A 26964-nucleotide genomic window follows, 5' to 3' on the forward strand; every position below is an offset into this window, starting at 1 on the left:
TTTATGAAGCAGTTATGTTGCAGCTATACAGAATAATAAGCACACAATGATTTAGACGTTAATGACAAAACAAAAACATACACATCTTAATTTTGCTTTGACAAAATACATGCATTTAATGCACAATCATTGCTGTTAAAGTGGTATTTATTTTGAAACAGACAGGAACCACTATTCGCGGGGACGCAGTTTTAAGCCGGGTGTATTTTGCGTAAGAACTCGAACATGGCGATCCACTGTAGCAGAATATGCCTGCAATATTTGATACATCTGGCCCACGACAATGTTGACTTCAGGCTACCGGTATGCATATAAATGTCGTACCTCTCTGTCAAACTGTAAATGTTGTGTTATTTCTTTCTATCTCTAAAGATGTTGGTGTCTCATTACGGAATTTCTCCCATACATTAGCTTGCTACGATAGTAACGTTACTATCTACAAGCTGTCATGTTTGAATTCTTCAGAAATGTTCTGATTTTATTTATTGTCCATCGTAACATTACAGGAGATTAGGTCGCTGCTGTCCCTCAGGGGCAAACCGTTTGATCCAGGTGAAAACTTTAAAGAAAAGGTAAAATACGTTAGTGTCTATATGTATTATTAGCATGATAGCTTTACCACTGAAGGGAGGAGTTGACCATTATCAGCTGTCCATGCATAGGCTTCTCAAATCCTCAAATCTTCTGTAATTCTTCTCCCCAGTCTCCATTCTGGCTCCTGAATGGCTTGTCAGAGGAAGATGTCAACAGCATCATGGCCAGAACTGTTTGTGCAAAGTAAGTGAGACAAATCAACAATGGAGTTGCAATGAAAAGAGCTAGAGGGGCACTGCAGCATTGCTCATCAGCCCTTCTCTTCTGAGATGATTCTCAACTTGAATGTCACAGTAAATTGTAATGACCTTTTTGTGGTTATTTGTTTATCACCTAGGTCTGCATTTGAGCTGTGGGGCCATGGCAGAACGCACAGTGAACTCAGGAACTCGCTCTTGAAATATCCAACAGAGAACATGGTTTGTGAGAAATGGCATTACATCTAAATAGAGGGCAAACTAATCATGTGGAGTATCTAATGTGTGTAACTTTACTGCTCCCAACAGTCACCCTTCCTACAGAAAGACTCAACATACAAAATCAATGTCTACACTTTCAACAAGACTCTAGAGTTCGAAGATAGAATTAAGAAGATAGATGTGAGTATGATACACTTGACTTGCTCCCAGTAATTTGTATTTAAGATTGATCCCAGAAAAGTCAACTTACTCTACCTTTTTTACTGCCCTATTGTGTTAAAGGCAGGCACTGATAAGCAGTATGCACCTGGACAAGTTACCCTGTGGTCTTCCTCCCCAAGGCAATGGAATATCTCTCATTCGAGGGAAGGGTCAATCTACGGAACCCTAAACACATCTTCTGTCTGTTGGAGGACTATGGAACTGACCCTAACGACATCCCAGACGAGCCCCTCTACATCTACTTTGGGAGATGGGTGAGTCAGTGTGCTGTGTGCTCCTTCATTTCTGTGTCAGTATCCAAATGAGTAATTACTATGTCAGTATACAAATGAGTAATTACTATAACTCATGAACGTTATTTACCACAGTGGTTGTTAACCTTATTTGGTTACCAATCACATTTTGGTCTGCCTGAAGTATTCCCTCTTGTGAAACTTATCATGAGGCCTATGTCCTTATGAGTCTTCCCAAGTCCCCCGTGTATAAGCCAGGTACCAGGTTGAGAAGCACTGTTTCATTTAATGATAAAGGTAAGCCTATATTTGATATTGTCTTATCAACTGTATGTTCCTTAGATTGCAGATGGCCAGCGTGAGTTGATTCGCTCTCACAGTGTGAAGAACAGGCACTTCATAGGTAACACCAGTATGGACGCTGGGTTGTCTTTTATCATGGCCAACCACGCCAGTGTCAAGGCTCACGACCTGGTCTACGACCCCTTCGTTGGGACTGGTAAGAGATAAGTTACTTTTGGTCTTTGAACTGACACTTGCAGAAATACACTGCATTTAGCTGAAACCAAGGCTAGTCTGTGCTTATTGGATTTTTTTTTCTATTTCTCTCTCAGGTAGCCTCCTGGTTGCATGCTCTCATTTTGGTGCATATGTCTGTGGAACGGATATTGATTACAACACCATCCATGGGATAGGTAATATCCTAGAAATGGCCTTGTTTACGTTCTCTTATTTTGGAACCCAGAGCTAAATATCTTGTTCTTTGGCAAGTTTGTTAATCCATTTATATGATGAACATTATGTTGTTTATGCTCTTTCTATCATCTTTTAAAATAGTTCTTTTTTTTCTGTGCTCATTTTCACGCTCAAATCCAATTGCATTGTCCTATAGGCCTAACACTTGATACTGGTATCCCCCCGGTCCTAGTTGTAATCATATCACGTATCTCAATTTTTTTCCATGGCAAAATAAGAAATAGATCAAACTCTACTGGTCCTTTTACACCTGCTGTGTGTAAAATATTGTGTGCTATAGCTTGGAAAATAAATAAATGTGAATCTCGATGACATATTTTCAACATGTTTCCTTGCCACAAAACTAACGATTATCGCGATACTGCTATCATCCCGGCCCTAATTACAACCAAGTGCATTGTTGTATAATAGTATTTTTGATTGTTTTTCAGGAAAAGCGAGTCGTAAGAACCAGAAGTGGAGGGGTCCAGATGAGAACATCAGAGCCAACCTGCGTCAGTACGGCTCAGAGAAGCTGTATGTGGACGTCCTTGTGTCTGACGCCTCCAAGCCTATCTGGAGGGACGGAGTGCTCTTTGACGCCATCATCACTGACCGTACGTTCTTATCCTAGAGCTCTGTGTGTTCTCTTCCCATGTAGGGTCCTCCATCCTGTAATGTCTCCTGTACAGCCATGCACGAGTAAAACGTCTTATTCTGTTGAAGTCCACAGTCTTTGTGATTTGTTCAGATTTAAATCTGTTCAATCTCTTGTCTTTCATTTTTGTGTTTGTTTAATTCTCAGCCCCCTATGGGATTCGGGAGTCAACCAGGAGAACAGGCTCTCAGAAGGACAGTGTAAACAGTGTGAAGCCATCTGAAGACTAGTACGTCTTCATCTTCCTCTTGAGTCTCAGTGTTGTTTATAGTGCTTTGTATATTTGCTCAGTTTTGAAAAAGACGGCCTGTAAAACTTGCAAGCAAGCAATAGATACACTATAGAGATATAAAGTCCTCTCAGATTATGTTAAATCAGTGTGTAAACAGTGAAGATGCGTTTATCTTTCATCCAGCGTTGGAGACAGCCATGTCCCCGTTTCCATGGCCTACCACCTGAGTGACATATTCACTGACCTGTTAAACTTCTCAGCTCAACACCTGGTCATCGGAGGGCGGCTAGTCTACTGGCTACCAATCTACAGGCCAGAGTGAGTAATGTTGTGTTTGTTTATTTGTCAGGGACCTTTCACAACAACACCAGTATTGCACCAGAGTTATCTACATATAGGTACATGGTTAATATCCATCTGTGGTCCCTGGATACAGCACTTCCTGTTAAAGCTCTATAGTCTGAATTGGTCAAATATTCACATCTGGTGTTGTTGAATCTACTGTATCGTCATGGTGTTTACATGGGTTTGAGCTCACAGATGTATTGTCTACACAGTCTCCCTCTTCTATGTGTAAACCAAATAGCACTGTCATCAACTGTTGTGATGTCGAATAGATACAAACAGCATTTGATAAGACCTTATTGCACACAGGGTCAACCTCACCAGTCAGCAGTGTTTCCTGCTGATACATGCTGTTGTCTTTTCCCCTTTACCCTGTTAGACCACTAGAGGGCCACAGTCACACTGGTGATTTAGCCTACACCCTGATGAAGTGGTGCTACTGTACTAGATCTGCTTAACAAAGCATTCTAGTTTAGATGAGGGCTTTTCTCTCTGCACCTTTTCCCCTCATAAGCATCATATTCTCTGTCAGGACCAGGTGTTTATTCCCATCAGCACATCTCATTCTCTGTCCCAGGCCTGGGGTTAGTGGTGTTCTGGTCGGTGTGCAGGTGTCCTGAGGTATATTGGGTGTATTGTTCCATACAGCTGGTTTACTGTGTGGACCACAGACAGGATACAGGCCCCTGGGACTTCTGGCCACTGATTACAGGGCAGGGTTTGAGTATCAGGAAGATGAGACCAGACCATACACCACAGCCCTGTGATGTTTCTATTACACCTCCCGCTCACCTCCAGCAGTTCCCCCTGACTGTCTGTGACACACACACTGGAGTTCCCCACACTGACTGGCTGAGACAGGGAAAGGAGAGAGGGCTACAGCCCTTAGCAGTGGTGGTTGAGAGAGCGAGAGAGAGTCTGTGCAACTGTGTGCCTCAGTCTGACTGACTGTGCCTGTGCTCTGCTCTTCTCCTCACTCTGGGTGTGTAACTACTTAGCAGTTCCTGACCCTGTCTCATTCAGTGCAGAGTGCCAAAATAAACCCATGAGGCCAGACATGCTGACACTGACCAAACACAGCCTGTCTCCAGGTCCTGATCTGTGGGCTCCACACTGGGGATTGGGAGGCTGTCGGGGGGTTATTGGGTTTCTGTCACCCTGCTATGGTGACGGGAAGGAGGGAGAAAGGCCGGGTTGCACCCAGGCTGGGTTGGGCTGGAGGTCCTCACAGTATCAGTCAGGAGTCATGACCTCCAGAATGTCAGGACTGGGTCAGAACAAAAATACCCCTGTGTTGGGCCTGCTCTGACCCTTCCACTCATCTCCACATTTACTGAGCAAAGAAGAAGGCGGGTCTTAGAGAAAGAAAATATATGGAGAGAAAACGGAAAGTTTATGAACAAGAGACTTAGGGGATGCTAATAAGACAAGGCATGTGGGTTTTTGGTAGAGGTGGGAATTCAGTTGAGAGAAAATGTTATTGCACAAAGTTGGTTAGTAACACTGTTGAAACATTAATAGTAGATGTCTTAGCTGGTTAGATTTAAGTGGTCCTAAGTCTGTCCTGAGAGAGCGCGATATAGTACACCACTAGATGTCGCCATTCACCAATGACTGTTACTGTGGTGGACCTTTGAGATAGAACAGGGTGACTAAATGGTTGAAGGGGACAGGACTGTGGAGCAACATGCTTGTTTGTAAACACTGGAGTCACAAAGGGGGGTTGCAGTGCAGCTGCTGTAGGAAAAAACGATTTGCTGTGTTGTGTTACTGTTGTGTTGTTTTGGGCTGGGGTCGGACCAGACGCAGGCCAATACGAGGTCCCCTAACACTGGTCACAGGCCTAGGCAATGAGGTCCCCCAAGCCGGCCAATTAAAACATTTCTGCCGTCGTCATGAGGAGCACCGCCTTGCCCTGTGCCTCAGCTGCCTTTCAGTGTTTCAATTAACTCTGTGGTTTCTCAAGCTCATTAGTCTTTCTCTTGCGCTCTCTCTCTCTCTCTCTCTCCCCCCTGTGATACTGTGTTTAAATTTGAACTAGTTCAATACTTTTCCAGCCGCGGTGTGGTCTGTTGCCATTTCCTCTCTGTTGCAGCCCCTTGGCAGGAACCAGACCCATTATCTCAGAGGCTAAAGCATAGAGATAAAGATGAGTCCTCTATATCTGTGCTATTATAGCGTCTGTGACAGCATGGGCAGCGCCATTGAGGCTACAACCCATAGGAATCCCCACCGAGTTGACTACTTTAAAATGGCTGAAGCGTGGTTGAAGCCCTCAATGGCGCTGCCAATGCTAAGATGGCCTTTTGGTTACTAGATGTGTCTATCATTCTCAATGGGTTAAAGTCATAAGCCAGACGGCGCTAATGAAGCAGAGTGCAAAGCTAACAGGAAGCTCATGGGATTTGAACTCCCATGGTTGGTTTAAGGGGTTATCGACTTCCTTTTGTCTACAACACTCCTGCTGCTGCCTTACTGAGAGACAGATCCTTGTGCTTAATGCCGGTGTCTATCTGACCTACAGTATACCATCAGGGCTCTACAGTGCAACCATTTTAATCGCATATGCGCCTAAATATTTTGCTGTGTGACCTGACATTTTTTTATTTGGAGCACCATAGCACCAAAAAATGTAAAGATAATTGTTGCAAGGATTACTTCACTGTGCGGCAGCCCCTGAGTGGCATGGAGAATACACTGAGTGCAGATTCATGCCCGTCACCCTTGCACTATTGCTACAAAGAAAACGGCTTGTTACATCAAATATATTTCATTGTGCTCCTCAATTTTTCAACTTAGGCGCAAACATGCTCCTTAGAGCCTTGACCAGGAAATAAAGACTATTGGGCTTAAATGGTCTCTAACTTGACCCCCAGTCTGCATATCACATGGGGTTGGTGGCACGTGGTAATGGCTGGAGCGGAATTATTTGAATCGTATCAAACACGCGGTTTATATTGACTCTGTGCTGGTGCCCCTTGTGTATAACCTCGCTATTGTTAGTTTACTGCTGCTCTTTAATTATTTGCTACATGTATTTCTTATTTAAGGGTTTGTAAGTAAGCATTTCACTGTAAGGTCTATATACCTGTTGTATTTGTCACATGTGACAAATAAATTTTTATTTGATGCCATTCCATTCGCTCTGTTCCAGGCATTATTATGAGCCGTTCTCCCCTCAGCAGCCTCCTGTGCTGCTTACTTAGCATCTGCACAGAGGTTTCAAGTCTGTATTTGTCTGAGGATGGAAAAAGCTGTATTGAAAGGCCCCATCCATCTTTAAATGAAACAGCCAATGTCGAAGGTCCAGCTATCCAGTAATAAGAGGTGATTGATTGGCAGGTAGAATTAACACCCGTTTTGGTCGCGGTGCTCCCTGAAGCATGTGCGCGCACACACCATAACATATTAGAGGCCTGTATTCCACAGTGGCCATAGCAACTCAGGAGACAAACAGTAAGGTGAAAATATGGCCCAGTGTGGTGCTGGTTGGAGAAAGTGCTACGTATGCAAACAAACACTCTCTCGTAATCTACATGTATTCATAATAATGGCTACACTGCAGTCGTTCATTTCGTTAGTTGCTTACTGTTAGAATTACAGCTCCTGATCCTAATCTCTCAGAAGCAGCTATTCTCTAAACACTAGCGAGAATCTCACAATATTAGGAACCACCTGTGTCCTTGGTTCTGCCGTTTGATGTCAATACTATTCATAATAATAATAATAATAATGTGATTAATAGATGTGCCTATAAAATACAGGCCTCTCGTGTGTGTGTGTGTCAGCACTGACCAAAGCGAGGCATTGTGGACGTTTTAGAGATTCGTCACTCCACTCCATCCTATAAATTGAACAGAGTCATAATTCTGATCAGATGGGCTTCACTTACTTCCTTCGCCCTGTCTAGTGCATAGAAATAAACTAAACAAAACATTTGCTGTGTTACGTTCTAGCACCAATAAAGGGTTAACTAAGGTATAGTGTATTGTGTTAGTTAACCCTTTATGGGCGGTAGACTAAGGTATAGTGCAATGTGTTAGTCTACCACCCATAAAGGGTTAACTAAGGTATAGTGCATTGCCTTAGTACTTATTTATAAAATGAATAAAGTCCCCTTGATATGGAGTTTCCTCTGGTTCTCATAAACTTGTTTTGCATTTTCATTCCCGCACCACTCACACCCAGCAGCATCCACTCGTCACACACAAAATAAGAATTCACTTCAATAAAACGTTGCTCTGCTGATTAACATCAGTAAGCTGACCAGACTATCATATCATATGGAGCAGTACGTCCTTACTCTACTGAGGCTTTGCTTCCAGTTGCTTTCTCTGAGCAGGCCCTGATATCCTGATGTCAAGGGCATATCTTATCATTAACCCAAACACCAGATGTGCTCTGGGAGGAGATGCTACAAGCAATTTAGGTCAGAGGCATTGGGCTGTGATGTGCTCTTTTAATTTGTTTTTTTTTAAAGCTACTTTTGCTGCTTGCTTGAGTGATTTGAGATGTCAGGGAGTTCCATGCTATCATGGCTCCATACAGTATATTACTGTGTTGTCTTGAATTCCTTTTGGTTTTAGGGACTATGAAGATACCTTTTATTTGCATGCCTTGTGAAATATGAATGTCTGTCAGCGCTGTATGTTAGTTGATTGAATAGACAGTTTGTCTGCGTCACTTTTATTGATTTTTTCCCAATCTCCTCAGCAAACAGGGGGCGTCGTAAGGATCTCCAGGAGACATTGACACAACCTCCAGACCTTCCCGGAATGTCCTAAGGACTCATTTTAGTTTGAGCCAGGAAAGATCAACATGCGTTTTGTTGACATTGGAACATTGCTGGGCAGCTGTAGGTTTATTATGTATTTATTTTTAGCACCTGAACACATTACCAGGCAGTAGTCAGGGTAAAACCTTAGACTGTAGGACTTGTTTGGTCAGTTGTGTGGTTAAGAATGCTGAGCTTCTCCTTATCAAAGACAGGCCTTCTCCCTATCTTGACAACAATTGAATGAATATGCCTTGACAATGTCTATCTGGCCTACATTATACCATGCAATAAAAGGTAGGTGGGCTAGTCTACTGCACCTCAGCCTATAGGGCTTAAATAGCCTCGAACCTGACCCACAATCTGCCTGCCTATGGGACATCTGCACAGAGGTTTCAACTCTGTATTTGTCTGAGAAGATGGAAAAAGCTGTATTGAAAGGCCACACCCATCTTTAAATGAATCTGCCCATGTGGAAGGACCAGCTACCCAGTAATAAGATGTGATTGGCAGGTAGAATGAACGCCTCGCTTTGGTCACGGTGCTGACAAACACACCCACACTAGAGGCCTGTAATCTACAGGCACTTGCATTCAGTAGCATCTATTAATCGCATTATTATTATTATGAATAGTATTGACGTCAAGCGGGAGAACCAAGGACACAGGTGGTTCCTAATTTTGTGAGATTCTCGCTAGTGTTTACAGAACAACTGGTTCTGAGAGGTTAGGATGAGGAGCTGCAGTTGTAGCAGTAAGCAACTCTATCAAAATGGATGACTGTAGTGGAGCCATTTGAATATGTTGCATGGATTGCTAAGGCAAAAGAATATGAAAGTGTGTATCCTTATTTTTAATTGATGTAGTTCTGTACCTGTCGATTTAATGTTATGTATTATGTCAATTTATGTAGTTCTGTCCTTCAGCTTTAATGGTCTATTAATATGATGTTTCATGGACCCCATGAAGAGTAGCTACAGCTTTGACCCTAGCTAATGGGGATCCTAATAAATACAGTACCTTGCCCTGGACAGCTTTAGTTGTGGTGCTTTGCCGACATGCGCGCGAACACACACACACACACACACACACACATACACACACACAGCGCTCCTGACAAGAATACGTTTTCCCGATATCTTAAATCTAATCTAGTTCACCTTTTTCAAAGTGGCTTTTGTCCACTTCAGTCAGATCATGACATGGTCAGTAAAAGCCTGGAGCTGAGAGAGAACTGGCCTAGAGTTGGGAGCGGGAAAGAGGATAGAGAAAGTGAGCGAGAGGGAGGGAGGAGAGAGCTGATCTGGGTTGAGTTCAATGGAGAGAGAGCTGACCTGGCCTGGGTGTAGTGTCATTTTGAGGGGATTACATGGAGGCTAAGGCTGGCCTACTCTGCAGGTGAGTGTATGGTGAGATGCAGATATTGTAGTTTGAAGGATGATTTGGACCCACCAACCCTTTAGATGTATTAGTTCATGCTTTACAGTACAGGACCAGCTGTTTAAAAATGTACTCAACCATAATGATTCACCAGTAGAGTGTGTGTGTGTTTGTAGGTACTGTGAAGAGATGGTGCCCCTGAATGCCTGTCTCAGACTGGTCAGTAACTGTGAACAGACCCTTTCCAGCCACACCTCCAGACGTCTCATCACCATGGAGAAGATCAAGGAACCAGAGGTGGGTGTCTGTCGGTCCTTCCATCTGTATGTGTCCGTCCGTCTGTCTGGTGTGTGTGTATATATATGCTTTTGTACTTGTCTACCCTGTGTGTGACTGCTGTTACGAGCGGGTGTATGCGTTTGAGTGGAACATCACTCATTTCGAAAAGGTCGATGGATCCGTTTGTGAATAAGATTGCAACATTATATAATTGTAGGTTTTCATGTTGCTGTGGTGTGCTTACTATGAATTACATGCATGTATCTACAAAGTAAAGTATCCGTGCGTGCCTCTGAATATGTTTGTGCCGTGTTTGTAGGTACAAGCATGCACATATGTGTACTATGAGTGTTGTCGGTCTGTGTTCTTTAAACATACACACGCGCAATACAACACAGTTAAAGGGGATGTCGATGGTGCTTCCCTTGAGGTCTGCCATAAACCTCAGCATCTGGCTATGATTGGCTTTTTTTATATACAGCACATAAATGACTTAATCACACATTTTATGGAAAATAATCCATCTTTGGATTTGACAACCTCTTCACTTCAAAACACAATTATACCCATAAAGGCAAGCCCTGTCTGAATCAACGCACACACACACACACACACACACACACTGGCATCTGTCTCTAACTCCCAGTGCCCCAAACCTGGAACATATATCTCATAGCATGCTACTATATATAGATAAATAGTTCTTCATAAAGTATTCATACCCCTCGACTTATTCCACATTTTGTTGTGTTACAGCCTGATTTCAAAATGGATTAAATCGATTTTTTTCCCCTCTCAATCGTCTACAGAAATATCTCATTTACATACAGTCCCAGTCAAACGTTTGAACACAGCTACTCATTCTAGGGTTTTTCATGTAGTAACCAAAAAAGTGTTAAATAAATATATGTATTTTATTTTTGAGATTCTTCAAAGTAGCTACCTTTTGCCTTGATGACAGCTTTGCACACTCTTGGCATTCTCTCAACCAGCTTCATGAGGTAGTCACCTGGAATGCCTTGTTAAAAGTTCATTTGTGGAATTTATTTCCTTAATGCGTTTGAGCCAATCAGTTGTGTTGTGACAAGGTAGGGGTGGTATACAGAAGATAGCCCAATTTGGTAAAAGACCAAGTCCATATTATCGCAAGAACAGCTCAAAGAGAAATGAGAGTCCATCATTACTTTAAGACATGAAGGTCAGTCAACCCGGAACATTTGAAGAACTTTGAAAGTTTCTTCAAGTGCAGTCGCAAAAACCATCAAGCTCTATGATGAAACTGGTGAGGACCGCCACAGGAAAGGAAGACCCAGAATTACCTCTGCTGCAGAGGATAAGTTCATTAGTTACCAGCCTCAGAAATGGCAGCCCAAATAAATGCTTCACTGGGTTCAAGTAACAGACACATCTTAACATCAACTGTTCAGAGACTGCGTGAATCAGGCATTCATGGTTGAATTGCTGCGTACTAAAGTACACTAACAAGAAGAAGATACTTGCTTGGGCCAAGAAACATGAGCGATGGACATTAGACCGGTGGAAATCTGTCTTGGTCTGGTGAGTCCAAATTAGAAATGTTTGGTTCCAACCACTGTGTCTTTGTGAGATGCTGAGTAGGTGAACAGATCATCTCTGCAAGTGTGGTTCCCACCGTGAAGCATGGAGGTGTGATGGTTTGGGTGTGCTTTGCTAGTGACACTGTCAGTGATTTATTTAGAATTCAAGGCACACTTAACCAGCATGGCTACCACAGTATTCTGCAGTGATATGCCATCTCATCTGATTTGGGCTTAGTCCCACTATCATTTGTTTTTCAACAGGACAATGACCCAACACACCTCCAGGCTGTGTAAGGGCTATTTGACCAATAAAGAGAGTGATGGAGAGCTGCATCAGATGACCTTGCCTCCACAATCACCTGACCTCAACCCAATCGAGATGGTTTGGGATGAGTTGGACCGAAGAGTGAAGGAAAAGCAGCCAACAAGTGCTCAGCATATGTGGTAACACCTTCACGACTGTTGGAAAAGGATTCCAGGTAAAGCTGGTTGAGAGAGTGCCAAAATTGTGCAAAGCAGTCAAGGCAAAGGGTGGCTACTTTGAAGAATCTCAAATATAAAATATATTTTGATTTGTTTAACACTGTTTTGCTTACTATTATTATTATTATTATTATTATTATTATTATTATTATTATTATTATTATTATTATTATTCTACAATGTAGAAAATAGTACAAATAAAGAAAAACCCTTGAATGAGTAGGTGTGTCCACCCCTTTGCTAAGACACTCCAAACTGAGCTCAGGTGCATCCAATTTCCTTTGATCATCCTTGATGTCACTATAACTTGATTGGAGTTCACCTGTGGCCAATTCAATTGTTTGGACATGATTTACAAAGAAACACCTCTTTTATATAAGGTGACAGTTGACGGTGCATGTCAGAGCAAAAACTATACTATAAAGTCCAAGGAACTGTTCGTAGATCTATATACCTGAGGAAGTATACAACTATTTCTAGAGCGTTGAAAGTTTCCAAGAGCACAGTGGTCTCCATCATTGGAAAATTGAATAAATATGGAACTATCCAGACTCTACCTAGAGCTGGCCGTCTGACCAAACTGAGCAACCGGGCAAGAAGGACCTTGGTCAGGGAGGTGACGAAGAACCCGATGACCACTCTGACCGAACTACAGAGTTCCTTGGCTAAGATGGGAGAACATGCCAAAGGTGCTTCTACAAAGTATTGACTCAGGGGTGTGAATACTTTTGCAAATGAGATATTTATGTATTTCATTTTCTTTACATTTGCTAAATTTTCTAAAAAATACATTATTATGGGGAATTGTGCATATGATGGGTCAGCAAAATCAGGCTGTAACACAACAAAATGTGGAATAAGTCAAGGGGTGTGAGTACTTCCTGAAGGCCCTGTATACAGTGCCATCAAATTATTGACACCCTTGATAAAGATGAGCAATAATGACTGTAAAATAAATAATTCAAATACTGCGCCTCTAAAACTACACACTACATTTTTTAATATTACTTTATATTGTGCACAAAATAATCTGAAACAACCTAAAGTAACTGAAAATGCATCCAAGTTTGTAGAGTATTTGAACAATTTATTTTATACAGTCATTGTTTTTTTTAATCAAGGGTGTCGATTTGGGACCCCACTGTTTATCACATTTCCATAGTCTCCTCCTGGCAGGCTGTATCCAGCAATGCTGCTCAACCCAGTCTTCAAAGGCTTCTGCTTTAGAGGCTGTAATGGTAAGAATCAAATCAAGACGGGCTTTCCTGACTGGGCCGTGAACTTGGCCCGTTTTCCATATGTTGTGATGTGATCTTAGGCCAAAGTTCAGTCTCAAACTGAAATGACTATTTATCCAATCAGAGGTAAGGATTTGCAAAAGCTGGAGAATGTAGGCTACCGTTCATAATGAGATCAGTACACAGTTTAGCAGATGTTATAGCGGGTGCAGAGAAATGGTTATGTTACCAGCTCCTTACAATTCAGTACAATGTCAAGCAAGTACACACATAATTCAACTGCAGCTACATGCTGATCAGGCTGATAGAGACTCATCCATGCTTTTATTTCAAGCAGGCTTGACTACTGTAATGCTATTCTGTCGGGTCTACTCAAGAAAGCCATTGGTCAACTGCAAAACATGCAGAATGCTGCAGCACGGGTACTGCCCAAGACCAGATGAAGAGCGCACATTACACCGGTTTTAAAGTCTCTGCGCTGGCTGCCTGTGAGTTTTAAAATAAATGCTAAGATTCTTCTATTGGTTCTTAAATCAATGAATGATTGTGCACCCAAAATCATGTCAGACGTGCTTTTTAGTTATGTGTCCCTCAGGTCCTCTGGCGCTGGCCTTTTAACTGTCCCAAAGCTTAGGACGAAGACTATGCCCCCAGCCTCTGGAATAGCCTGCCAGAAAACCTGAGGGGGGCTGAAACTGGACATATTTAAAAGGGATCTTAAAACACACATTTTCAGCTCTGCTTTTCCTTAGTGTGCTTTTTAGTCTTTCAGTTTGTATTGTTATTCCTTTGTTTTCTATCCTCAAATTTTTGGTCATTTATAAAAATAATAAAACTGAAATATTACATTTTAGAAAAGTATTCAGACCCTTTACTCAGTAGTTTGTTTAAGCGCCATTGGCAGCGATTACAGCCTCGAGTCTTCTTGCGTATGATGCTACAAGCTTGGCACACCTGTATTTGGGGAGTTTCTCCCATTCTTCTCTGCAGATCCTTTGATCAGGTTTATGTCCGGGGTCTGGCTGGGCCACTCAAGGACATTCAGAAACTTCTCCAGAAGCCACTCCTGCATTGTCTTGGCTTTGTGCTTAGGGTCGTTGCCCTGTTGGAAGGTTAACCTTCGCTCCAATCTGAGGTCCTGAGCAGGTTTTCAGCAAGGATCTGTCTGTACTTTGCTCTGTTCATCTGTGTCTCGATCCTGACTTGTTTCCCAGTCCCTGCGGCTGAAAAACATCCCCACAGCATGATGCTGCCACCACCACCATGCTTTACCGTAGAGATGGTGCCAGGTTTCCTCCAGATGTGATGCTTGGCATTCAGGCCAAAGAGTTAAATCTTGGTTTCATCAGATCAGAGAATCTTGTTTCTCATGGTCTGAGAGTCCTTTAGGTGGCTTTTGGCAAACTCCAAGCAGGCTGTCATGTGCCTTTTACTGAGAAGTGTCTTCCATCTGGCCACCACTACTATAAATGCCTGATTGGTGGAGTGCTGCAGAGATGGATGTCCTTCTGGAATATTCCCCCATCTCCACAGAGGAACTTCAGAGCTCTGTCAGAGTGACCATTGGGTTCTTTGTCAGAGTGACCATTGGGTTCTTTGTCAGAGTGACCATTGGGTTCTTTGTCACCTCCCTGACCATGGCCCTTCTCACTTGATTCCTCAGTTTGGCAGTGCGGCCAGCTTGAGGAAGAGTCTTGGTGGTTCCAAACTTCTTCCATTTAAGAATGATGGAGGCCACTGTGTTCTTTGGGGACTTTCAATGCTGCAGAAATGTTTTGGTACCCTTCCCCAGATCTGTGCCTCGACACAATCCTGTTACGGACAATTCCTTCAACCTCATGGCTTGGTTTTTGCTCTGACGTGCACTGTCAACTGTGGGACCTTATATAGATGTGTGCCTTTCCAAATCATGTCCAATAAATTGAAGTTAACACAGGTGGACTCTTATCAAGTTGTAGAAACATCAAGGATGGTCAATGGATGCACCTGAGCTTAATTTCGAGTCTCATAGCAAAGGGTCTGAACACTTATGTGTATAAGGTATTTCTGTAAATTAGCGTTTTTAAACCCTGTTTTTGCTTTGCCATTATGGGCTATTGTGTTGTGCTGAGGACATTAAAAAAAAATATATATTTTAGAACAAGGCTGTAACGTAACAATGTGTAAAAATTCAAGGCGTCTGAATAATTTCCGAAGGCACTGTACGTTTACACCGGAACAGTTTACACCGGAACAGTTTACACCGGAACAGTTTACACCGGAACAGTTTACACCGGAACAGTTTACACCGGAACAGTTTACACCGGAACAGTTTACACAAGATGTGCTAAGAATGATATGTACAGCAGTAAATATATTAGTGAGCTGTCAATAATCCAGTATTTAAATAAATATGTTGTGTGTATAAATAGAGTAACTAAATACATAGTACAGTAGTATAATTATTAGAATGAGCTATGACGGTAATAGAGTATTTAAATACTCAGTGGGAAATGGGAAGTGTCCAGTGGTTCAATGTCTCTATGACATGGGACAGCAGCGCTGGGTGTGTGTGAGAGTTTGCAGTGTCAGTTTGTGTGAATTGATCTGCTTCCATTGAGAAGTGATGGTTGTCTTTTTAACTCCTACCACGGAGCACTTTGAAGTTAGTTGCTGTGCTTTCCTATTCTGTGTTGAATGGTTTGGTGTATGGTCGTGTTGGGAAATGTTCAGATTTGGGACAGGTGTGTGAACTCTAGGCCTATCAAGGACTACCAGGTAGAAAAGAACCTGGACAACTTTGACCCTCTGGTTATTGAATAGCCCTGCTATATGGCACCTTAGGAAGTGTTAGGAGCTTCATATCTGGGATTGCTCTTGGATGTGGTGGCGACTGAGGGTAACCATCTCTAGGTCCAGGACAGGTTGCCTGGCAGTGGTAACCAGGGCCAACAGAGAGAGGTGGCGTTGACGAATGGCAGGCCAGCTGGGGAGTCATCTCTTCTAGCACTCTGCATCCCCGGCACCTCGTTACTCCTCATTCCTCCCGCTCCATCCAACTGTCCGTCCGCCCCGACACTTTCTTGCCTGCTGGCCTTCCAAACACTGCCTAACAACCTGGCTAAAGCTCCAACCAGGAAAATATGAGGAACATAACACTCTGCTAACATTTATTATTGTTACACTGAGCTTGTGATGGCAAGGAAAGGAATACAAGGTGAGAATTTTATCCTGTGGTTGTTTGGTTAGTTTAATGGGATACCTGGCAGAGGTCTGATATCATCTGGTTTCTTTCTTCCTTCACCTGTGTTCAAAGGCATTTTTATGACGCTACATTTGTTTACTGAACCGAGGTTGTAGGTGAATTGGTTCCACTTTGTGAAGGCAAACCCTCACACTTTTCTCGCAATTTTAAGAGGTATAATTGTACCAAGAACTTTCTGTCGTTGGTATATGGGGCTGAATTGTCTTTTCTCTCTCTGTAGGAGACAGATGCGCTGGCCCACCTGTCAGACCCTCACTTTAGCCCGTACCAAGGCCACAACGCCTTCAGGGAAAAGTACTTCAGCGGCATCAGCAAGAGGACATTGACAGGAAAGGAGGAGACCAACAAGATGGCCGCCAACGGTGGGGAGTGATGTAAGAATCACAGGATGGCCCAATTCCAAATGGACCCCTAAGCCAGTATGCAATTGTGCAGAGGATTTGAAAGGTGCAATCAATATGGTAATAACTCCACCTTGCTGTTTGATAGGCTAGATGGAAGTTTCACCATATTGCATATACAAATCGAATTCTCACAGATCTGCACAAGTGCATTAGCTGAAGGTTCTAGGGCTCCATTTAGGATTGGGCCGATACCTGACTATGGTTTACAATGGACTCCATGGGGACATAGGGCTCCCTGTTTTAAATGTCTTATTTTCTATTCAAATATGTTTTTTATTGTTTGATGTTTATTGCCCTTTGTGTAATAATGAATGTGAATTGTGAACGAATAAACACCATTTTAAAATGTATTTATTTATTGGAGGCAGGAGATTTAAGGGCTCTCAATTTTCTATATCTTTCTGTGTTATGTTTTGTTTTATCCCAGCAAGCACATTATCAGATTTGATTCAAGAGGGCCCTAAGTGTCCAGAGAACTGTTAAAGGGCTTTACTTTCAGGCAGCTGTATTCATGTACCAGAGGGCATTTGGATAACAGTTTGACAGTATCCCTGCAAGATTCCAGACGAGACAAGGGACAAACTTGTTCCTCACAAGTCTTACCTCAAGCTTTTATATCCGGACATTTAAAGAAACTAACGGTTCCTTATTGTGAAGACACATAATAAGTTTCTGAAGTGCCAGCCATGGTTCGTTTGTTGTTTTGCCATCATTGGCAGAATCTGGGAAATGCTCAACGGTGTGTTCTTTTAGTGAAGGTGTTGTTTATCTAACGTTGGCTCTGAGAAGTGATGCCATCATCTTGGCCACCCTGCATGGCCCAAGCCTGGGGGGGGGGGTGAAGTGATGTCTGTGTGACTGAAGGAAATACTTTTGTGGAGGGGGCTGTCTATACAGGATGCCATTTGGGACGCAGCCTGTATCATACCAGTCTACCTTTGACAAAATGGCTAGAGTGAGAAGCAACCTAACTGTCTGTAGTTTCTGACAGAAATTTAGACTGCACCGCTGAATCAGGGAGGAATAACTTTTTAGATTAGGTTAATTTTACCTAGCCGCAGCGATCAGGCTGGTTCCACCTGGCTTAATGTGTTACCTGCTAATTTGTCAAATCTGATTGACCTCTTTCAGTGGGTTAAGCAACCATCATAACATAATACACTTATTACAGGGTTTTTATGGTCATGAAAAGTCCATTTCAAAATGGTGTTTCCCAGGCCTGGAAACGTCATGGAAATGTATTTAATAATTTGTTAATTTAATTTATTTAGGCACAGTTTTTACATATTTGATCAATCAAATAAAACAATTTGCATATCAGCCAGGATTGGAATGACACTTGAGAGTGCCTGTGTTTGTTCAATCAAACAGAATGTGAATCAAAATAATAATTTGTGAATCGCGAACAGTAATTTTAGGAAAAAATATTAGATGTAGCTTTTCTTTTGGATTATCTGGCTTCAAAACTTGTTTTGTAGATACTTCCAGTTGATTTGGGCATCCATCGTATGGGACATTGCAACTGAATAGATGATAGTCAGCTGGGGCGGACTGGGACAAGAAATTGCCCGTGGCATTTGTAACACATCGGCAATTTATTTCCATGAGGCCCCCAAACCGGCCCGTTTTCTTCCCTTGAGGCCCCCATTATTAGTCAGATAATTTATAATAAAAAATATTAAAAAACTAGTTAGGCAGGCCCACTGGGCTAAAAATGGACCGATGGCTAGTCATGGCTAGTCTGCCACTGCTAGTCAGCCTGCAAAGTAAACACTTCTAAGGTAGCTAAGATAAATAAACTCAGTAAAAAAAAGAAAGGTCCCTTGTTCAGGACTCCGTCTTTCAAAGATAATTTGTAAAAATCCAAATAACTTCACAGATCTTCATTGTAAAGGGTTTAAACACTGTTTTCCATGCTTGTTCAATGAGCCAAGTACAATTAATGAACATGCACCTGTGGAACGGTCGTTAAGACACTAACAGCTTACAGACAGTAGGCAATTAAGGTCACAGTTATGAAAACTTAGGACACTAAAAGAGGCCTTTCTACTGACTGGAAAAACACCAAATGAAAGATGCCCAAGGTCCCTGATCATCTGCGTCAATGTGCCTTAGGCATGCTGCAAGGAAGCATTAGGACTGCAGATGTGGCCAGGGCAATAAATGACAATGTCCGTACTGTGAGACGCTTAAGACAGAACGGACAGCTGATCGTTCTCGCAGACCACGTGTGGGTGTGCAGGCTTTTATTCCAGTCTCCATTTAACAAAGCACATTTTGGAAATTAGCTGCTCAGCCGGGCCTTGATAAACTGCCTCTGATGTGTTTGAACAGGGCTTGATCAAATGCCTGCACATCTAGTATTATTCAGTTGCCTACCTGGTATTTTACTTTGGGGGTTAAGTGCCTTGCACAACTACAGGAGATTGTAAATGGGATCAGAGAGCAGCCTCCCGGTGTTAATACCACATTACACTTACTTTTTTATACATTATGTACATAGAAACACTGCTAATGGTTGGTCATGGAAAAGTCATGAAATTCCATCTATCAAAATGTGTATGAACCACAGGAGGCTGCTGAGGTGAAGACGGCTTATAATAATGACCGGAACGGACAAAATGGAAAGGTATCAAACATGGAACCCATGTGTTTGATGTATTTGATGCCATTCCACGGATTCTGCTCCAGCCATTAACACTAGCCTGTCCTCCCCAATTAAGGTGCCTCCTGGGTATGAACCCTGTTACTACTATACCATAAATCAATCAGGGATCTTGTTTTGAGCAGGGGCTGGGTTGGCACCTTCCTGTAATAAAGATGGAATACTACTACCCTGTCTGTTGGTGAACTGTGACCTTTGAACTGAGAGATGAATAAACCCATGACCTGAGAGGCTGAGCTCTCAGTGCTGGTGGTAGGGTGGAGGCCAAGTGTCTAGGGCTTGTTAGGGGGGTAGGGGATAGGTTTTGTTTCTGGACAGGGCCTGTCAGCGTGTTGGGTTGAAATAACATTACTCTGGAGCCCTGAGTGGTATTTTGAGGGCATCATCAGTCTACTAACCAACCTCTAGTCCAGTAGGAAACCTGTTGTTAATCTGTTTCCAAGGTGACAGGGCTATACTTGTTTATTCTATCTTTTTTTAATGATGTGTTGATTTGCACTAATGGTGGTAGAATCCATATAAAAAGCCCAGTTTTAAAACATTCACCTGATACATCATTACATTCTAGTGTTTACACAGCAGAAGTACAACAGGAAATTCACTCCAGGGAATGAGAGATTTCATTGGTTCTGAGTATGATGCCTGTCAACCCAGTAAAAGACACACACATTTACTAGAGATATGAACCCAATGCGATATGATTTCTAATCCCCGAGCCGATTAAATGCCATCTGTATTGAAGTCACTTGGAGTTTTAATGAGACACTTGAAGACTTAGGAAAACTCCTCAGATTGAAGTGTTTCTTTATCCTCTGTAAGGAAAGTAAGTGATAATAAACTGCAGTCAGTGAACTCCTTTCCTGTGTTTTAAAATGAGCTGTGTTGTTTAAATAGGGTGCCCACGAACAGGCCTTTAAACTGATAAAGGGCAAAAACAATGACAGCAACAGGTCTCTATTTAACAGCAGGGCTATTTTGGATGGAAGGAGGAAGGTGATGAGCACTTATTTATGTGATACAGATGGTGGCAAAAAATACAGCCCTGGTTGGTGGGTTGGTTGGGTGGTTGGTATACCCAGACTAAAGAGGACATGTTTAGATGAGTGAGGCACTCTCAGTCAGGCAGCCCAGGCCCAGACCAAATAACAGGGTGCCCCCACCTTTTACCCCACTGCAGTTAGTCAGCAGCTTTCTGTGTTTTCCGACCACAGTTTACATGTGGCTGGGTCATTTTTCATCTCCAAAGCTTGCGTAGTGACCATTTATATACTTTACTCCTCAGCCTGTTTATCAACGGGGTTCAGCTGCGCCCATAATTCCCCCCAATTTCCCCAGAGGAAAAATGGCAAAAACATGATCACACGATCACCAGTTGCATCGTTTGTGGTGCATATCGTTTAGATTACCCAACATGCCTTGGCTCATCAGGGGAAACTCTACCCTACCACACGACACACAGACCTCCCATCTTCCCTCTATCCCCCCAAACTCCCCCTCACCCCCTCATCACGTGTAAACAAACAATTCCTATGAAGAAACAGAAGAGCTTTTCAGGCTTGTTATTTTTACTGGTCTCTCTATGGAGTGTTGCCACCACGTAGTGAGAAAAAGTTTACTCAGAAACTTCCAGTGTGTGGCTGGAGACTATAATTAGGAGGGGGTTCCTTCTTTCTTCGGACATGTGGTGTACACGCATACTCTCGCTCTCACTCTCTCTCGCTCTCTCTCTAATGCTGTCCAGACACAAGTAGATACAGGGTTGTTCCACCTCAAAAAGCACAAGAAAGAGAATTTTGACACCCACCATCTCAGATTGTTCTGAAATCGTTTCTGTTAGAAAGATTAGCATTCCTGAAACGTTCTTTTGTTGAAATATAATTTTAAATTAAGCTGATTGATTGCACCCAAATTTGCCATTTTAATTTATAAGGTTCATATAATATTCAATAAATATAGTACCTAACACCCGATTTGGACCAGACTTTTTTCTAACAATGAGTTAGACATGAGGAATCAAAGGGAATGGTCAAAAGCCCCCCATGGACCTCCCCAGAACCCACGGATCCCCCAGAACCCACACCAATCTGACCCCAACAACGGAGGTGGGATTTCACCCTGCCTTTCAAAGCTAATTCGTAAAAATTGAAATAACTTCACATATCTTCATTGTAAAGGGTTTAATCACTGTTTCCCATGCTTGTTCAATGAACCATAAACAATGAATGAACATGCACCTCTGGAACGGTCATTTAGACACTAACAGCTTACAGACGGTAGGCAATTAAGGTCACAGTTATGAAAACTTAAGACACTAAAGAGGCCTTTCAACTGACTGAAAAACACCAAAAGAAAGATGCCCAGGGTCCCTGCTCATCTGAGTGAACGTGCCTTAGGCATGCTGCAAGGAGGCATGAGGACTGCAGATGTGGCCATGGCAATAAATTGCAATGTCCGTACTGAGACGCCTAAGACAGCGCTACAGGGAGACAGAACAGACAGCTGATTATCCTCGCAGTGGCAGACCACGTGTAACAACACCTGCACAGGATTGGTACATCCAAACATCACACCTGCGTGACAGGTACAGGATGGCAACAACAACTGCCCGAGTTACACCAGGAACGCACAATCCCTCCATCAGTGCTCAGACTGTCCTCTATAGGCTGAGAGAGGCTGGACTGAGGGCTTGTTGGCCTGTTGTAAGGCAAGTCCTCACCAGACATCACCGGCAACAACGTCGCCTATGGGCACAAACCCACCGCCACTGGACCAGACAGGACTGGCAAAAAGTGCTCTTCACTGACGAGTCGCGGTTTTGTCTCACCAGGGGTGATGGTCGGATTCGCGTTTCTCTACAAAGAAATGAGCATTACACAGAGGCCTGTACTCTGGAGCGGGATCGATTTGGAGGAGGAGAGTCCGTCATGGTCTGGGGCGGTGTGTCATAGCATCATCAGACTGAGCTTGTTGTCATTGCAGGCAATCTCAACGCTGTTCGTTACAGGGAAGACATCCTCTTCCCTCATGTGGTACACTTCCTGCAGGCTCATCCTGACATGACCCTCCAGAATGACAATGCCACCAGCCATACTGCCCGAAAGGCACAGCGGTCTAAGGCACTGCATCTCAGTGCAAGAGGCGTCACTGCAGTCCCTGGTTCGAATCCAGGCTGCATCACATCCGGCTGTGATTGGGAGTCCCATAGGGTGGCACACAATTGGCCCAGCGTCGTCCGGGTATGGCCGGGGTAGGCCGTCATTGTAAATAAGAATTTGTTCTTAACTGACCTGCCTAGTTAAATAGAGGTTAAAAAACATCACCAAATTGAGAATACATTACATAGGATGAAGAAACAGTCCTCTGAGCTGCAGCTCCATCCTACCTGTCAAACAGAGAACTGATGCTATATCCTCATTGTTGGGGTGGGATTGACGTGAGGTGTGGGGAGTCCATGGAGGGTTTTTGACCACTTCTTTGTATTCTTGCTCATTGTTAGGAAAAAGTTTGGTCCAAATCTGATGCAATGTTTTAATTAGGGTGAACTATCCCTATAAAAATAGGGGGGAACAATACTATGAGCTGCAGCTCCATAGTACTTGTAATTATTTCATATTAAATTAATCCTATAAATTACAATTGACAATTTGGGTGCAATCAATTAGTTTACATTCACAAACATCAAATTATATTTAAACAAAATTCAGTTTCTGGAATGCTTATCTTATGTTTCTAACAACTTAAAATATTTCAGAACAATCTGAGATTGTGAGTGTCATGGCTTGTGGAAATGACATGGAACGACCCTACAGTGGATTTAGTTGTTTCCTTTCTCTTAGACCAGAAGGGAATTTTGTGTATTTACTCTTCTTGCATCTTTGTTGTGCACATTGTCTATTGGTAATAGGTGATTGTGTTGGTTGTGGTGATTTATTGTCTGTACTGTCTGCCACTCTAAAAGGTCCTCTAAAATATGATAATTTGCAGGATACTGAGGGATTGTCTATATAACCTGAGGGAGATATTGTTGAAGTGGCAGGAAACACTTAAAGGTCAAAGGTACTACCATTACAAGTCACATTCCCTGTGAGACCAGAAAGTCCATGTCCATGCCATTATATCAGTCAAGGCATCTCCTCTGCATCCCGAGCTCCTGGAGGTCTGACTGCTAGCCTGGGGGAGGGGTTGGAAACTAGCCGCCCCTCCAGGCCTGCTGTTCCAGAACAGTGCTTACTCCTGATTACTTTCTCCAGCGTGTGAAAGTGCTCTCCAAACTGCTGAGTCAGTCGAGCTAACCAGACCGCGATTAGCATCATTTGCCAGCAAGCAAGAGGAGGAGGAGGTAGAAAATAAGGAGGAGTGTCATCGCCCCCCCCCCCCCCCCCCCCCCCAGAGATTTAGGGAGTCCAGGTCTAGGGAGAAGAAGACATTCATCATGGTGATGTCTCTTACCCAGTCAGGTAGATTGTTCCACATCTGTTTGTTGTTGACTGATGACGTGTGTTGGGGGAGAGAGAGAGGTGTTTTATGTTGTAACACAAGGCATCAAGCACTCACATACACACACACAGTAACACTATTGTTGTCTGTGTGTATGTATTTGCATTGCGGATGTTGGAATGCGAATGAATGTGGGTTTGATTGAGCATATGTGGCGCAGGTGCAGTGCACCTGTCCCTAGCCAGAGGAGTTAGCCAGGCACACACACCTGCAGGTTCCCCACCCACCCACCTCTACCTTTTGCCCCCAGGTCACCCCAATGCCCCCTCCACACCACCTCGACCTGCCTCCCCTCCTCTACCTTCCTCTCCTCTGGCAGTCAGCTGTGGAGCCACAAATCACTGCAGGAGACCGTGGCTTGTTTTTATACAGCTGTGTGAAACTAAAGCCACTGTAGGCTACTGCCTCAACATCAAGGACAGGCTACAGCTCTCAAACTCTCTGTCTAACCTTTAAAAAAGTAAACAAGTAAAAGAGTGTCTATTCTTTTAAAAATAAACCACTAGGTGGCAGCCTTGAGTAAAGGATACACCAACCAACATGTCCTGCTGTATCGTGCCTCGCCCTGGATGGTGGATAGTCTACATGAGTTGCTTTTGAAAAAAGGCAGATGACCACTGAACACACGCCATGCTGTTGAAGATACACGCCTGGACGTGGAGCAGGTCAGTGACCTGGAAGTACAAGAGGGCACTGACCGTCCTGTCACCAAACTCACACCCCACACTGCCACACACCCCTCTTCCCTCAGTGCCTTTTATTCTTATTAAGGCCTAGGGTGCATCCCAAACGGCACCCTATTTCCCTTATAGTGTACTAAATAATCAGTTTGTTCACCTGGTTCAACCTCATTAATATGTAATTACACAACTATTAAAAAGTGAGTCACTGCCATTATACAACTGTGGCCCCTGCATATGGAAAATTAAACTGTGGAAAGAGCCTTCAATGGCCCTGTTGCTCACCCTAGTAAAGACCACATTCATGACTGTTTGTTCATTTGCATGTGTTGTGTTAATAGGGTCATCACTTTATTTGACAGGTTTCTACAGAGAAAGTGTAATATACAGAGCAACTGGGAGAAGAACCAGAGTGAAGTGGAGGGTGAGCTCAGCTAAGGAGGGGGTTGGAGAGAGAAAGAGCAAATGGAGAGAGATGAGGATAGAGGGGAGAGAGTGATGTAGAAAGAGAGAGATTATGAGAGAGGGTGAGAGATGTTGAGAGAGAAAGAGATGGGAGAGAGGAAAAAGTGGGTAAATTTTCAGTTTGGTCCATGCTTCTCAGTTCCAGGTTCGTTAACAAGGCAAACCTCCGCCGGGCTCACAATGACCCAGCCCTTGTATAATGACTCTGAGGTGCCAAGTGGGCAACCAGGACGGCGGTGACACCATCCATAACACATTTCCTTTTCCAGTCTGTCAGGGGACTCAAGACGAGAAGTGCTAATTCTTTTTAACAAAGCAAATTGGAATGTATACTATAGGCAGAGTCGTATTTTAGTCAGGGCTTCTTGTGTGTGGAATAAGTAGATATTTTCTTCAAATCAGAAAGCCTCTTCAGTCCTTATACTTTATATCAAGATGGCAATGCACTGTGTTTGTTCAAATAGTTGGCGTGTGAGTTTGGTATGCAACAGTTGCAAGACTGACTCGGTTAAATGGTTTCGAAATAGATTTCATAACAGATATTGTGAGTATTATAGTCTTAAACCTTCTCTTTGTTTTGTGAAAATAGGGCCTATAGTGGAAGGATCCTCTTTGAAACAATAGAATCTCTTAGAATATAATCTATTAGAATAAAGTGGAATCAATTAATTCGATAGAATCAAATGAATCTATTAGAGTTCAGGTAACGGTACTTAAATTGCTCCTAACTTCAACTCCTGTCTGAACCATATATACCTCCATCCCTGCCTACACGGTGTTTGCAGCCCTCACACTCATCTCACTCTGAGGACATATTACATCTTTCAGGATGAGATGTTCTGCCTCTTGTCTCTCCAGGAACTGGAGTGTTGCCTGTGAGGGTCGTTGGGTTTGAATTTCGGCGATGCGCCTGAGTGCTCGTGGGGAGGGTGTTATTGGGGTGTGGGGGTGTGTGTGTGGAGAGGTGAATTGGGGGGGTGGCTCTCACAGCTGCCTTGATCACTGGAATGTGTTATCCATAGGGGTCTACGTTAGCAGGGGCCAGGAAATACGCATGGTGCTGAAATGTTGTTTTCTCTGCCTGCCTGGGACCTTGGAGACAGTCACCCCTATTGGGGCGGATAGAGGAATCTGTGCCGGCTGATTGGTGTTGGGTGTTGAGGAGCTATAGGTACAGGTACAGGTAGGCCCAGGCTGCAGGCACACCTGTCTGCTGGTGTACAGGTGAGCCTGCTGGATGCCTCACTCCCTCAGCCCGCTCACCTGCACGCTATGCCTGCTCCTCAACTCAGGTACAGCCTTATCCCAGGCTGCTCCAACTGTAACACTGGCTGCCAACGACTGGATGGAGCTCAGCTCATACCCAATGAACCCAACAAAGACAGCTGTGTCATTTACTGTTGTAATCCATGGTGTATGTTAGATCAAACCTCAATTGAACTGGTGAGGGGCTATGTACTGTACATATGCACATTGCCTGGACATGATGGTGATTGTGAACATGATGAAAAGTACCATGGGCTTTTAGTATCAAACATCATGTAGCTGTACGTGTCACGTAGTACGTAATAAAGATGGTCGGAACAAGGCGCAGCGTACTCCGAGTTCCATATATTTTAATGAAAGTGAAACTTAAGCTAATACAAAACAAAATAAAGAATAAACTAACCGTGATGACAATGTAGTGCGAACAGGCAACTAAATATAAACAATATCCCATAACCCACAGGTGGAAAAAATGCAACTTAAGTATGATCCCCAATTAGAGACAACGATTACCAGCTGCCTCTAATTGGGAATCATACACAAACACCAACATAGAAAAACAAACCTAGAACCCCACATAGAAATAACAAACT

At 43.2% G+C, this 26964-nt stretch overlaps 1 protein-coding gene across 4 annotated transcripts; it reads left to right on the plus strand.

Moving 5' to 3' along the window:
* Nucleotides 1–64: 64 nt before the first annotated feature.
* On the plus strand, nucleotides 65–17148 carry LOC110485187 (tRNA (guanine(10)-N2)-methyltransferase homolog). 4 transcript variants are annotated; one of them, XM_036943774.1, is made up of 15 exons: nucleotides 65–303; nucleotides 507–572; nucleotides 704–777; nucleotides 932–1013; nucleotides 1101–1193; nucleotides 1355–1489; nucleotides 1811–1967; nucleotides 2083–2163; nucleotides 2656–2820; nucleotides 3009–3090; nucleotides 3277–3411; nucleotides 9768–9888; nucleotides 13075–13150; nucleotides 13485–13638; nucleotides 16615–16793. In XM_036943774.1, exons 1-14 carry the CDS (start codon nucleotides 226–228, stop codon nucleotides 13616–13618), a joined length of 1479 nt encoding a protein of 492 aa, XP_036799669.1. In that variant the 5' UTR covers nucleotides 65–225; the 3' UTR covers nucleotides 13619–13638; nucleotides 16615–16793. The 4 variants fall into 4 exon arrangements, with proteins under 4 accessions (XP_036799669.1, XP_036799675.1, XP_036799681.1 ...); XM_036943780.1 differs by lacking the exon at nucleotides 16615–16793 and adding an exon at nucleotides 13731–14029; XM_036943786.1 differs by having other exon boundaries at nucleotides 66–303; nucleotides 13488–13638.
* The last annotated feature ends 9816 nt before the right edge of the window (nucleotides 17149–26964 follow it).

Source organism: Oncorhynchus mykiss, chromosome 2, assembly GCF_013265735.2.
Source record: "Oncorhynchus mykiss isolate Arlee chromosome 2, USDA_OmykA_1.1, whole genome shotgun sequence".
NCBI classification, from domain to species: domain Eukaryota; kingdom Metazoa; phylum Chordata; class Actinopteri; order Salmoniformes; family Salmonidae; genus Oncorhynchus; species Oncorhynchus mykiss.